Raw genomic sequence first — 12,964 nt, 5'->3', positions numbered from 1 at the left:
AATATTAAAAGCTTAATAATAATAATAATAATACATATTATTAATAATATCATTATTATGGTTTTATTATTCCTCTGTAATGTAGAAGAGTTTAGCAAAGTTACTTCTTTCTCAGCCCTGGAACTCAAACCATTTTATGATGCCCCCTACATACAGTGCATCCGGAAAGTATTCACAGCGCTTCACTTTTTCCACAGTTTGTTATGTTACAGCCTGTCACATGTACATAAGTATTCACAGCATTTGCTCAATACTTTGTTGAAGCACTTACAGCCTCAAGTCTTTTTGAGTATGATACTACAAGCTTTACACACCTATTTCTGGGCAGTTTCTCCCATTCTTCTTAGCAGGACCTCTCAAGCTCCATCAGGTTGGATGGGGAGCATCAGTGCACAGCCATTTTCAGATCTCTCCAGAGATGTTCAATCAGGTTCAACTCTGGGCTCTAGCTGGGCCACTCAAGGACATTCACAGAGTTGTCCTGTAGCCACTCCTTTGTTATCTTGGCTGTGTGCTTGGGGTCGTTATACTGTTGGAAGATGAACCTTCGCCCCAGTCTGAGGTCCAGAGCGCTCTGGAGCAGGTTTTCATCAAGGATGTCTCTGTACATGGCTCCATTCATCTTTCCCTCGATCCTGACTAGTCTCCCAGTTCCTGCTGCTGAAAAACATCCCCACAGCATGATGCTGCCACCACCATGCTTCACTGTAGGGATGGTATTGGCCAGGTGATGAGGTTTCCTCCACACATGACGCTTGCCATTCCTGGCCAAAGAGTTCAATCTTTGTTTCATCAGACCAGAGAGTCCTTCAGGTACCTTTTGGCAAAATCCAGGCAGGCTGACATGTGCCTTTTACTGAGGAGTGGCTTCAATCTGGCCACTCTACCATACAGGCCTGATTGGTGGAGTGCTGCAGAGATGGTTGTTCTTCTGGAAGGTTCTCCTCTCTCCACAGAGAAACACTGGAGCTCTGTCAGAGTGATCATCAGGTTCTTGGACACCTCCCTGAATAAGTCCCTTCTCCCCCCATCGCTAAGTTTGGCCATGTGGCCAACTCTAGGAAGAGTCCTGGTGGTTCCAAACTTCTTCCATTTACGGATGATGGAGGTCACTGTGCTCATTGGGACATTCAATGCTGCAGATATTTTTCTGTACCCTTCCCCAGATCTGAGCCTCGATACAATCCTGTCTTGGAGGTCTACAGACAATTCCTTGGACTTCATGGATTGGTTTGTGCTCTGACATGCACTGTTAACTGTGAGACCATACTTAGACAAGTGTGTGCCTTTCTAAATCATGTCCAATCAACTGAATTTACCACAGGTGGACTCCAATCAAGTTGTCATCTCAAGGATGATCAGTAGAAACAGGATGCACCTGAGCTCAATTTAGAGTGTCATGCAAAGGCTGTGAATACTTATGTGCATGTGATTTTTTTCGTTTTTTATTTTTAATAAATTTGCAAAGATTTCAAACAAACTTCTTTCATGTTGTCAGTCCTACAAATTACATATTATAACTCTATTTTTAACAGATGACAGAAAAGCCATCTATTCACATGTCTGACATGCTGAAACAGAGGCGTGCAGTCTCATGGAATACGCGTTTGTAAAGGGTTCTCACTCTTTCTTTGTTTCAGACTTCTGAAAATGTTTTGTAAAAATAGCATCATCTATGACAGCGGTCAGCCACCTTTTATTTCCTGGTCAATAGCTGTGCCATTTGGTTTTATTTTTTTATTTTTAAATAAATGTATTTAATTTTCAATGCAAAATCACTAAAGCAGGAATATATTCGCAGATCCCTTTGGTGGGGTTGACGATGTAATTGGATATTGTTGAACAACACATATTTGAATTGCACTTCATTTTTTCCCCTCCAATTTTAGTTAAAATAAAATATAAAATAAAGTTAAAAGTTTGAAAACGAGCTGCCTTACGTTACTGTGAAGGCTATTGCTTAAAGAAAATTACCCCATAATACCACTGCGTCCAACCAGTGGAAATAACAGTGTTAGATGGTTTGAACCTGAACACCGCACCAGTGTGAAAATGATGATATCGTGGCAAGTCTAACGTGCACATCCACATCAATCAAAATATTTGCAGAGAAAGGGAGCAAAATTATTCAGATTCAACTAAACCATTTAATAAAAATGTGTTGTTGGAAAGCAAAATTTTAATTGAACATGTGTCTCTCACCAGGGCTGATGACTGGTATGGGGCCGGTCTGGATTCTGCTAAATGGAGTGGACTGCATACTAAATCCCGGCTGTATGGAGGGCGTGCGGACCACCGCGGGATGTCGCAAGACAGACAGCACTGGGATGGGTCCTGGCTCCTCCTCTTTCTCAGCCAGCGCCAGGGTGTCGTCGGGCTCCAAAGGCTGAGAGAGAGATGAGCTGGAGCTCACGTCATCCAGATCTTCACAGAACTGAGGGGACAGGAACGCTGAGCGAGACAGATTCACTGGCAGAGATAGAGAGCGACGGGGGTTAATGATGTGTGATCACACATGGGAGACGTTTTGATAAACACAAAACTGAGATTCTGTACCAGGAGCTGTTGATCGCACCGGTGGAGTCTGTCTCTTCGACAGGAAGTTCCTCAGTTGAGACTGTTTGGCTGGAGTCATCTTAGCTGCACACAAACAATGACATCAGAGGATGACACACAAGATCAGAGTCACATAAGAGTTTCTGTTGCATAGTATTAGTCTCGGTAGATATTACTGATTGAAAGAGTGTAAATAAATCTCACATGGAGATTTGGCAGGAGCTTTGGGTGCTGTATCCAGACTGGCCTTGAGAAGAGCATCTTTCAAACTCTCCAGCTCACCGTCCAGACTACAAAACAACAAGAATTATACATTTTTATGGAGTAATCCGTTACTTTGTAGAGAAAGATCAGAACAAACATTTTTACCACATATTTTGGAGCAAAACTACAGGTAAAGAAATAACCTTAGAAAGGTGTCAGCATCATTATTATATTTTTACACAGAGATGCATATGTCTATTACTAAAATCAATTGAATCCAGCGTCTCTTGTTGCATTATATGCCAATGGTGTGCGTCCAAACATGGTAAAAACTTTTTGTTGTTGTTTTTTCAAAGTTGGAGTGACTTTAACTCCAGAAGTATTAAAGATATATTAATATCCTTTTAGATTCTGGTTCAGAACAAACTTTCTATATAGTTAAATCCCAGAGATATGGGGCACTCAATGTGGCTCCATCCCTTAATGGTTACATTTTACCCATTTTCAATAGCCATTACCCAATTTGGGTCACATGATATGAAGCTGATTCTTCTTGTCTGAAGAACAAAAAAAAAAAAAACCTGAAACTAAATGTACCTTCAAAGACACACTATTCCAAAAATACACTATTATTCAAAATAAAGGCCCTGGTAAACTCACAGCCACGTTCTTTTTCATTATTCACACAGAGCAAAAAAAGAAGTTGGCAACAATGGAGCGAAGACATACTGTTTGCAAACATTCAGACACCAGCCACGCCACTGTGGGAGCGTTTAGAGAAGCATTTAGGAAGATGCACAAGACTACATGTAAAACATCAACTAATGTGACATTAAAATGTGTTATCAATGACTATATGCTTCATTCTACGAGTAGAATTCACATGAGGGCAGTTAAATTTGTTTAAACCTCTCTATGTTGATTTAAAGCAATACATATGCAGTAGATAATGCGTAATATGTTTTGTTCACATTCTGAATTCATGGCGTTAATGCGCTAACATGCTATAGGCGGCTATAATATGCAGCGCTTGCATTCTGTTATTGTGATTTATGAAGACACTGATACTACTGCAAAGATGAGTGTATAAAATAATGTATATAGTCAGAACAGACAAAAGAATCAAGATTAGAGGCATATCTCACTAAGGACACATGTGTGAATGGCTTTTGGCAGCAGATGGCACATCAGTGAAGCAGCATATATATATATATAATAAAACAAAAGGCATTTAAGAGTATATGAGTAGATTGTATTCCTTTTGTAGACTAATAAGAAAAACAAGATAAAAATCAGATGGCATGCTCTTGAATAATGTCTCTAAGCGAATGATGATAATATAAACAGTTGATTTTTGACCAGCTCGGAAACTCTACACACCTGTGTGTTCACACTGACTGATCTTGAGCAAATGTCGGCATCAAAGTGGGTGGACCTCCAGGACACACCCACCGATGATGTGGACCAATGGCAGTGAGGTGTTTAGTAGCTGGTACAAAGTCTTCCTGAAACTTTGTGTTAGCAAGATGATACAAACTCAAATACACCTTGATTTATCAGATTTTGTTTGAAATGACGTCTCAACCATCCATCCTTTCAGTTAGTGCACTACCATTTTCTAGGTTTTGGATTTCAGAAACATACTTCTGCAAAGATCTGGAATGCATAATTAGGAGTCCAAACATCAAAAAATCAGAATGTTCTTATTCTTTGTCTGCCCTAAATGTGTTGGTGCATTCTAGAATGCACGTTTCTTAAATCTGGATGAATTTGATACAGAATAACCCAGTAAACTCTATTCTGAATCAACATAATTTCCAGGAATAAGTGTGCACAGATTTATATCGGTCAACCCAGAAACAAAGTCATGCTTACAAGTTGTTCACACTTCTGAGGAAGAACTAGTCACTGGATTGGACAATGTTTGTGATGTTCATGAATCTTTGAAAGACATTCACTGTCTCTTGTTTGAGTTTCACATGACTCGAGTGCGACCTTGAGCCTGTTTTCTGCTTCCATTTCAAAGAGCAAACAATGCTTGCCAGACTTGACCAATTTCATGGCACATCATTATGCGGGTGATGTCGGCACAAAAATCAAAACAACATGAAAGACAGGCCGATCCTGTGTGTATCTAGATACAATGACAGCTCAAGTAAGACTGGTGAATTTTAGCAGTCTCACCTTTGTTCTGAGGGTGTTGAGGGGGTCTGGCTGGGGTAACTCCACACTGATGTGTGTCTGTACAGTCGAAGTTTGTGCAGGTTGCTGGTCAGCTGATCTAAACGCTGTTTCTGCTGGTTAATGATGTCCAGATTATTAGCGAGTGCGGTGAACAGCGCTTCTCTCTCAGGGACGATCATATGTCTGCTAAAACAAAGACAAACAGTCACATTCAGATCACAGAGTGTGAAACAGAACTGAATTTAGACAGAATTCCAGGCGTTCACCTCTGATTCTTCTTCTTCTTCTCCAGATGTTTCTCCCACTCAAGATCTAAAACATCATTCACGTCCTCCATAGCAAACTTAACATACTGGTACAACCGCCGGATCTCCTGTTTATGAAAACACACTTCCAGATTCTAGTAACATCATTTACCTCATCAGTCACATGCAGTCAGTTACTAAAAACAATACATTTGACTCATCTGGAATGATACCTTTTAGGGATGTCCTAAAATATCTATATATCAATTATTGATCGGCACGTTATATTATCGATATATTTTGGAAGCATTGATATATAAAAATTAGCCACAATTTTAAATAGAAGCCCGACTGGAGTGCTTTCCAATTCACTCAGTTGGCCTCTGTTTAACATTCTGGTGTTATAGCGTTGTGAGACCACAAGAGGGTGATATACCATTCACTGCAGTCAGTTACAATCACAAACACACAAAACTAAACACAGTATGAGCTGGAGCGGAGCAGCAGATGGCAGTCCAAAGTTACGAAGAATGAACAAAGTGACATTGATGAGTTTGCAGGTTAGTAATCTTTGTCCTTTGATAATTATTTGGGTCAAATTTAATGGAAAACTATGCAACTTGTGCTCCATGACACTTCAGAATATTAAAGCCAAGCATTGAAGAAAAGTTCTTTTGAAAATTCTGAATTTTAGAATGCGCATGTCATCCGCCATACACGTCTGGTGTGCGACACCCTGCTGCTCACATTTTAAGTTGTGTATATATATAAATATCGATTATCATCGAGAAATCTTCCGATAATCGATGTGTGAAGATCCCAAGCCAAAAAAAAGTGTGTATAAACTAAAAACTCTGAGGCTACTGAGCAGCATGGTGAATAAAGCTTTAAAATGTTTAACCATTACTGTTTAAAAATAAATAAATAAATAAATAATTGTGAGTAATTGTGACACATAATCATTACCCTTTCTGTTGAGAGGTGTTCCATGCAGGCAAATTATTCTTTTGAACAGGGCCTTTTTAATGAATCAGCTAAAAAGATTCACAAAACAGGTTGAACTCAGCAGCTCAGGTTAGCAGTTTGAATCCGTGTCACTTTCTCAGCTAATCATACAGCGAGCCAGTTGTCACAACCACGCCCTCATTTATCAGTTGTCCCACTTGAACAAAGAACCGGCACTGTGACATGTACTTTAGATTTTTTTAGACTTAAAATCAGTACTGAAATCTCTACTGTTGAGGAATTACTGCTCATTTTGTTACATAAAAATGTTCACTATGAACGTTCACTTTGATTATAATTGGGATTTTGGTAGCACAATAAACTGCATCTGGGGTTTAATTAAATCTGGACTTTTGTAGCCTCTGTTTCTGGGCTGCACGTCACTGTAAGGAAATTTTTACACATTTTATAAATACATATACACCAATGAGCCAAAGCATTATGACCACTCACAGGTGAAGCAAATAACATCTCCTGACAAGGCCACATGTCAAAGTCTGGGTAGATTAGATGGTTAGGGAACAATCAGTTCTTGTAGGCAACATGTTGAGGGCAGGAGTAAAGACCTGATCAACTTTGACAAGGGTCAAATTGTTGTGGTCAGATGACTGGGTCAGAGCATCTATGAAACGACAAGACTTGTGGGGTGCTCCCGGACAGCAGTGGTGAATACCTACTGACAGTGGTCCAAGGAGGGACAAACCACAAACTGGCAACAGGGTGTTGGGTACACAAGGCTCATCAATGCACGAGGGCAATGAAGGCTATCCCGTCTGGTCTGAACCGACAGAAGGTCTACTGTGGCACAAGTCACGGAAAATTTGAATGATGTTTACCGGGAGGAATGCGTTACAACACACAGGCCATCACACCCAGTTGCATATGGGGCTGCTAGACACTGACCGGTCAGAGTGCCCATAATGACTCCTGTCCACCATCGAAAGCACCTACAATAGGTAAGCAAGCATCGTAACTGGACCTTGGAGCAGTGGAAGAAGGTCGCCTGGTCCGATGAATCCCGTTTGCTTTTACATCACGTGGACGGCCGTGTACGTGTGTGCCATTTACCTGGGGAAATGAACTGTGAGAAGACGGCAAGCCAGTGGAGGGAGTGTGATGCTCTGAGCAATGTTCTGCTGGGAAACTCTGGTTCCGGCCATTCATGTGGACGTCAATTTTACACGTACCAACTATACTTAAACATTGTTGCAGCCCAGGTACACCCCTTCATGGCAATGGTATCCCCTGATGGCAGTGGCCTCTTTCAGCAGGAAATTGGGCCCTGCCACACTGCACACAATGTTGGGGAACGGTTTGAGGAACATGATGAACAGTTCAAGGTGTTGCAGTTCAGTTCAGATCTCAAGCCGATTGAGCATCTGTCAGATGTGCTGGACCAAGAAGTCTGGTCCATGGCGGCTCCAACTTGCAACTTAAAGGACATGAAATATCTGTTGCTAATGTCTTGGCACCAGATACCACAGGACAACTTCAGAGGTCTTGTAGAGTCCATGCCTCAGCAGGTAAGTGCTGTTTTTCCGGCACGCGGAGGGCCAACAGCATATTAGGCAGGTGGTCATAATGTTTTGGCTCATCCGTGTACATATATAGTATATGCCTAAATTACTTCAGTAACACATAAGTTAATCTACCTAGAAAAGTAGTGCCACCTCTTTATAAAGGGTCTCTAAGTAATTTGTAAACAACCTGGAATATTGTAGTTTTACAGAGTTGTTCAGAGTGTTTCCAGTCTTTAGTGCAGTTAATGAGTGTGATGAGACTGAACCTTAAGTTGTTCCTCTCTGCGAGGGTCCAGCGGTTTCTTGTAGAGCAGTTGAAGGTAATCTTTATCTCTGTTGAGCTCATTCTGAGCTCTGGCTTCTTCTTCTCCAGCAAAACCCTCCAGCAGACTGGTCTTCAGCATGCTGATGTCTCCATGCAGAGACTGCAGGCAAAGAATTAAATAATGACCGTTACACCTCATACTGCACAACGGAGATCTTGAACAACATTTACAGAACCTCACTTTATCAGTTTATGACAGATTGAAATTGAATGAAATAAAGTCTTATTATTATTATAATTAAAAAAAATAAAGAATGTGGTGATAACTCTTTCCCCGCCAGCGTTTTTAAAAAAAAGTTGCCAGCCACCGCCAGGGTTTTTGACGATTTTCGCTAAACTTTAATGGCCCGCAGAATATTTTCTTCCATGAATATATGAAGATGCTGTATATCAAAATAAAGATCTGAGCCTCTGCTTTTAGGCAAAAATGATTTTATTTTATCTTCATTTGTTCTTTTTTTATTGCCACTTGAACAGAGGTAGGTTTTGTCAAAAACAACATTTCGGACAAAAAGCTGAGAAAAAGGCATGTTTATGTCTGATATTTTGAGCTTCTCAATACTCCACTTCTTCATGTTTGAGACAATCGCAGTCTGTTTCTTTGATCAAAGAGTTGCGTACGCTTTCAAAACATGCGTGCGGGTCTTCCTTACCGTATACCACCTAAAACACGGATACCCGGAAAATTCCGTGTTTGGCGGGGAAGCGTTTTTTTCATAAAACCCGGAAAATTCTGTGTTTGGCGGGGAAAGAGTTAATATACAATGGTAATATACAATAAAACCATGTTACATGTCCAAAAACAATGGCATGATGATGGTACATATACAAAAATTATGGTTATACTAGGGTACTTTTGTGGTTAGTGCGTGTTGTACAGAGCCCTTAAGAGCACAGGCAGGTCATTTATTTTCTGAAATCATTTTGCGTTCCCTCGCAATAGTTTTGCATTCCCGTAGCAATACATTTTGGGTTCCCTCTCAATACCTTTATCTATCCTTTACCATAATTAACCATTGTTTTACTACAGTAACCATAATTTAACTATGGTATTTGTGCTAAAACAATAGTAATAATACAGGAAAACCAAAACTATGGTAATAAAAATCATGGTCATTCTGCCAAAAAATTGAAAATAAAGACATGGTTACTACTGTTTTACTACTGCATAGTATTGTTTTTAAAACTTTGGTTTCAACCAAAATTGCAATTAACCATTGTTTCACTTAGTGTTGTCACAGTACCAAAACTTCAGTAGTCGGAACTGATACCAATGAAATTTCACTGTTCTCGATACCAATTTCAATACCACAGAAAATAAATTCTAAATTGATAATGTGCTACTGAAAACACTCCTTTAGCCAATTTAAAGTTACATTTCAATGTAAATAATACATTCAAAGATATGCATGTTTCCTTCAAGTGTTTCAAACACTTGATTTTTTCAGCATTCCTTGTTTTAAAGTTTAATACAATTTCATTTTCAAAATGGTGTCTGATGAAAACAAATCTGTAAACTTTTAACAAAAAAATAGACACATTTCTCATCAACATAACATTGCATTTTTAAAAAACTTCAATCTTATTCAATACAAAATCACTCTTGCTTGTGATATATTGCTTAACTTTATATTATTATTACAAACATTATACATGATTATTATAATATTTATTTGTTCTATAGTGAGGATTACATTTCTTTTGCAATTTCTTCAATTTCAGTTTAGTTTGTATTATGAATCGAGATTTTATTTTGACATGTATTTTTGATGGAAGTTTAACTTCTCCAGATAAACGGTTCGCTACATGGCCCAGGGAATAGATCAATTATATAAAAATAACTCTTCAGAGTGGATTAGTGCTCTGCTCGGTCATCTCTCATAGTCTGTGGAGTTTCCAGTGTATGAGCGGTCTGCTTCACAGATTCATATAAAGCTCATGCAGTTCATACAGAACAAGACTGAAGCATTTTGCGGTTTAATAATCACACTAGGACATATCACGATTTAAATTTGATTAGTTGTGCATTTCAGTGTAAAAGCAGTAACAGAGAACAAGCTCAAAAAAGCATGAGAGCATTTGAAAGCAGTCGTGTGTCAGTAAGTGTGCGGGTACTTGTGCTCAGTACTGTCGAATCACTGGTATCGTTATGTCTTTTTCATTTTAATACCGACTTGGTACAGATGTACCGGTACTTTTTGACAACACTAGATTCACTATAGTAAAACTGCAGTAAGAACCATGGTTTTAAAATCCATGTTACATGTACCACAATGCAGTCATGGAATTACTATGGTAAAATTAACTATTTCAGAAAATAAATCCCCTCTCTGCCTCTAAGAGGCTTTGTAGAGTTGTACCTCAGTAGTGTCTTTGATCTCCAGTGTAAAGTCGTGTAGGCTCTCAGAGTCTTTCCTCAGATCTCTCATCTCATCCGTGTTGCCCACCCTGAAATCAGCATTTTTACAGCGAGACTTCAGCTCATCCAGCTCTTTCTGGAAGTGTCCGATCTGAACAGACAGTAGCACTGTCACAAAACATCTGTACACCAGAATAATCAAGACAGTGTTAGCATAAGGGAGAATGCTGTTAATATCAGACAGTACCTCCTCCAGAATTCCAGTCATTACAGGATCAGAGACTTTCTTTTGCTGTAGATGTTTCTCCAGAGCTTTCGCAGACACAGCCTGAGACACACAAACACACCCTTCAGATCAGTAAGAGAGAAGACCACAGCTTTGGAAACACGTTAGTGAAACAGTGATGTACCTGTTCAGATGCAGTGCTGGATGGATGCGGGGCGATTGCTGGTGGAGGCACACTGATCTGAGCCGGCCGCGACATCACTACAAAAACACAACAATTGACACTCAACCCTGCATCTCTGAAAACTCTATAAACTGAAAGAAGTTGGAGGATTACACTGTGTCTTAACCAGCTGCAATGCAGTGAAATCACGAGCAATACCAGCCATCTCTGCAATGTTATTGTGAGCTTTTCATCATAACTAGACATGCATCATTGTTAATTGCTGAAACTTTTACTGCGCGCGGTATTGTACGAAATATGTTTAGAGATCAACAAACATGTTGTTAATGACAAGTGCTTTTTCAAAGACAAAATGTCTGCACATTATTAGTCACACACACTTACACATGGGCGTGTTAACAAAGAGAAGAGTATTTAAAGCATATATATATATATATATATATATATATAAAAGGAATATAATTAGAATACTTTAAATAAAGGAAAAATAGATTATGTAAGCACGTGTATCTACAGTGCATTCAGAAACTATTCAGACCCCTTTATTTTTTAATATTATCTAAGTTTGCAGCTTTATGCTAAATGCTTTTTAAAAATGTCAAAGAAAAAAAAACAGATTTTTGATAACTTTGCAAATTTATTAAAAACAAAAAACTGAATTATCACATTGAAATAATTATTCAGACCCTTAACTCAGTACTTTGGCAGCAATTACAGCCTCAAATCAGAATGGCATAAAAAACCCAAATCCAGGTGTGCAAAGCTTGTCGCATCATACCCAAAAGACTTGAGGCTGTAATTGCTGCCAAAGGTGCTTCAACTAAGTACTGAGTTAATGGTCTGAAAATGCTATCACAAATCTGGGTTTTGCTTCATCAGTGTAGATTGATGTGAATTTCTTTTTAAAACATTTTAGCATAAGGCAAAAACATAACAAAATGTAAAAAATGTGGGACTGAATACTTTCTGAATCCACTGCATAAATATATAATATGTATTATATATAAATAACTGAACAATATCTGAACAAATGTGCTAAACAAAATGAACTGTTAAAATGAATCCAATTTTATACAAATAAATAAATGACTATCAACTAATATCATAATAAATATGTCTTAAAGGGGTCATGACATGGGTTTTTTTATTGTATTATTATGTTCGCTTAGGTGCAATTATAGTATTAATATATTTTTTTTTAAGAAAAACTTTTAAAATCTACTGATTTATGACCTTTTCCCACCCTGTTTCTCATCCTCTGATTCAAACAGTCTGTTTTGGGGGCGTTTTCCATTTAAGACTTCAGTGTTAACGCCCACTGTTATGATTGGCTAACGTCAGTGCCTATGTATCAATTATTGACGCCTCCAGCCAGAACAATATGCAAGTAAACTAAGTAAAAACACTGTGATTATTCATAATGAATGAAATTGCGCTTTAAAAAGTAGTTTAAAGTTTAAAATAGATTACTTACAGTTTGCGTCGTCGTTGTTCCCAGAATAGTCGGCACGGACTTATCTTTGAGCAACAGTTTTCTGGCAAAGCCAGCATCATATTGAGATTTGTTCTCAAAACAGTCATCCTTAAAATGTACAGAACAAACGCTTAAGTTAACACTGCCGTGACTGAGACGTCCGCAAAAAATAAACTGCATCCATTTTTCCCTGACGTCTGGATCTTTCGGCAGCTTATTCAGAGGTTTTGTTTGACCACAGCCAGGAACAGCACATCTGTGTGGCATCGTAATTTTCCTGTGCACAAGTAGTCTCTGTCAGAGCTCGCTGTCCATCAACTGAACACTTGTGAGGCGCACGGCGATACGAAATGAGCGTAGTTGTCTTGCGCTTATAGCGTAGTTATGTTGTGCTGGAGGCGGTCATATGCAAACGCTGTTACGTCACTTCTAACCGACACGTCACTTCTAACCATGAATCCAGAACCAGCTGTATTTTAAGCTTGATTAAATAAATGATTCGTTTAGAATGGGGAGGACGTCTTAAAATATTAAACTTGCAGGATGTTTTAATGATACAAAGACCTCTTATATACCAAAAGATCAAGGCAAATTTGGTTTCTCATGTCATGACCCCTTTAAAATATTTCCACACTGCAGACTCTTTTAGTAGAGGGATAAAGGGTCAGAAGTTTTCCTTTTT

General features: G+C 38.9%; 1 protein-coding gene across 2 annotated transcripts in view; it reads right to left on the bottom strand.

The window, feature by feature from the left end:
• LOC127622192 (nuclear pore complex protein Nup214-like) overlaps nt 1-12,964 on the bottom strand; it is a 73,299-nt gene that overhangs the window by 49,120 nt on the left and 11,215 nt on the right. The window contains exons 14-22 of one of the 2 annotated variants that reach the window (XM_052096195.1): nt 10,809-10,885; nt 10,646-10,726; nt 10,400-10,549; nt 7,981-8,139; nt 5,211-5,317; nt 4,945-5,130; nt 2,761-2,846; nt 2,557-2,640; nt 2,203-2,469 (exon numbers count right to left, since the gene is read on the bottom strand). In XM_052096195.1, coding sequence (XP_051952155.1) covers nt 2,203-2,469; nt 2,557-2,640; nt 2,761-2,846; nt 4,945-5,130; nt 5,211-5,317; nt 7,981-8,139; nt 10,400-10,549; nt 10,646-10,726; nt 10,809-10,885 — 1,197 coding nt within the window. The remainder of the gene's footprint in view (nt 1-2,202; nt 2,470-2,556; nt 2,641-2,760; nt 2,847-4,944; nt 5,131-5,210; nt 5,318-7,980; nt 8,140-10,399; nt 10,550-10,645; nt 10,727-10,808; nt 10,886-12,964) is intronic. The other variant, XM_052096204.1, reaches the window with a different exon arrangement.

This window comes from Xyrauchen texanus, chromosome 3 (assembly GCF_025860055.1).
Source record: "Xyrauchen texanus isolate HMW12.3.18 chromosome 3, RBS_HiC_50CHRs, whole genome shotgun sequence".
Classification (NCBI taxonomy): domain Eukaryota; kingdom Metazoa; phylum Chordata; class Actinopteri; order Cypriniformes; family Catostomidae; genus Xyrauchen; species Xyrauchen texanus.
Note: the sequence above shows the minus strand (reverse complement) of the source record. Positions and strands in the feature narration are given on the sequence as shown.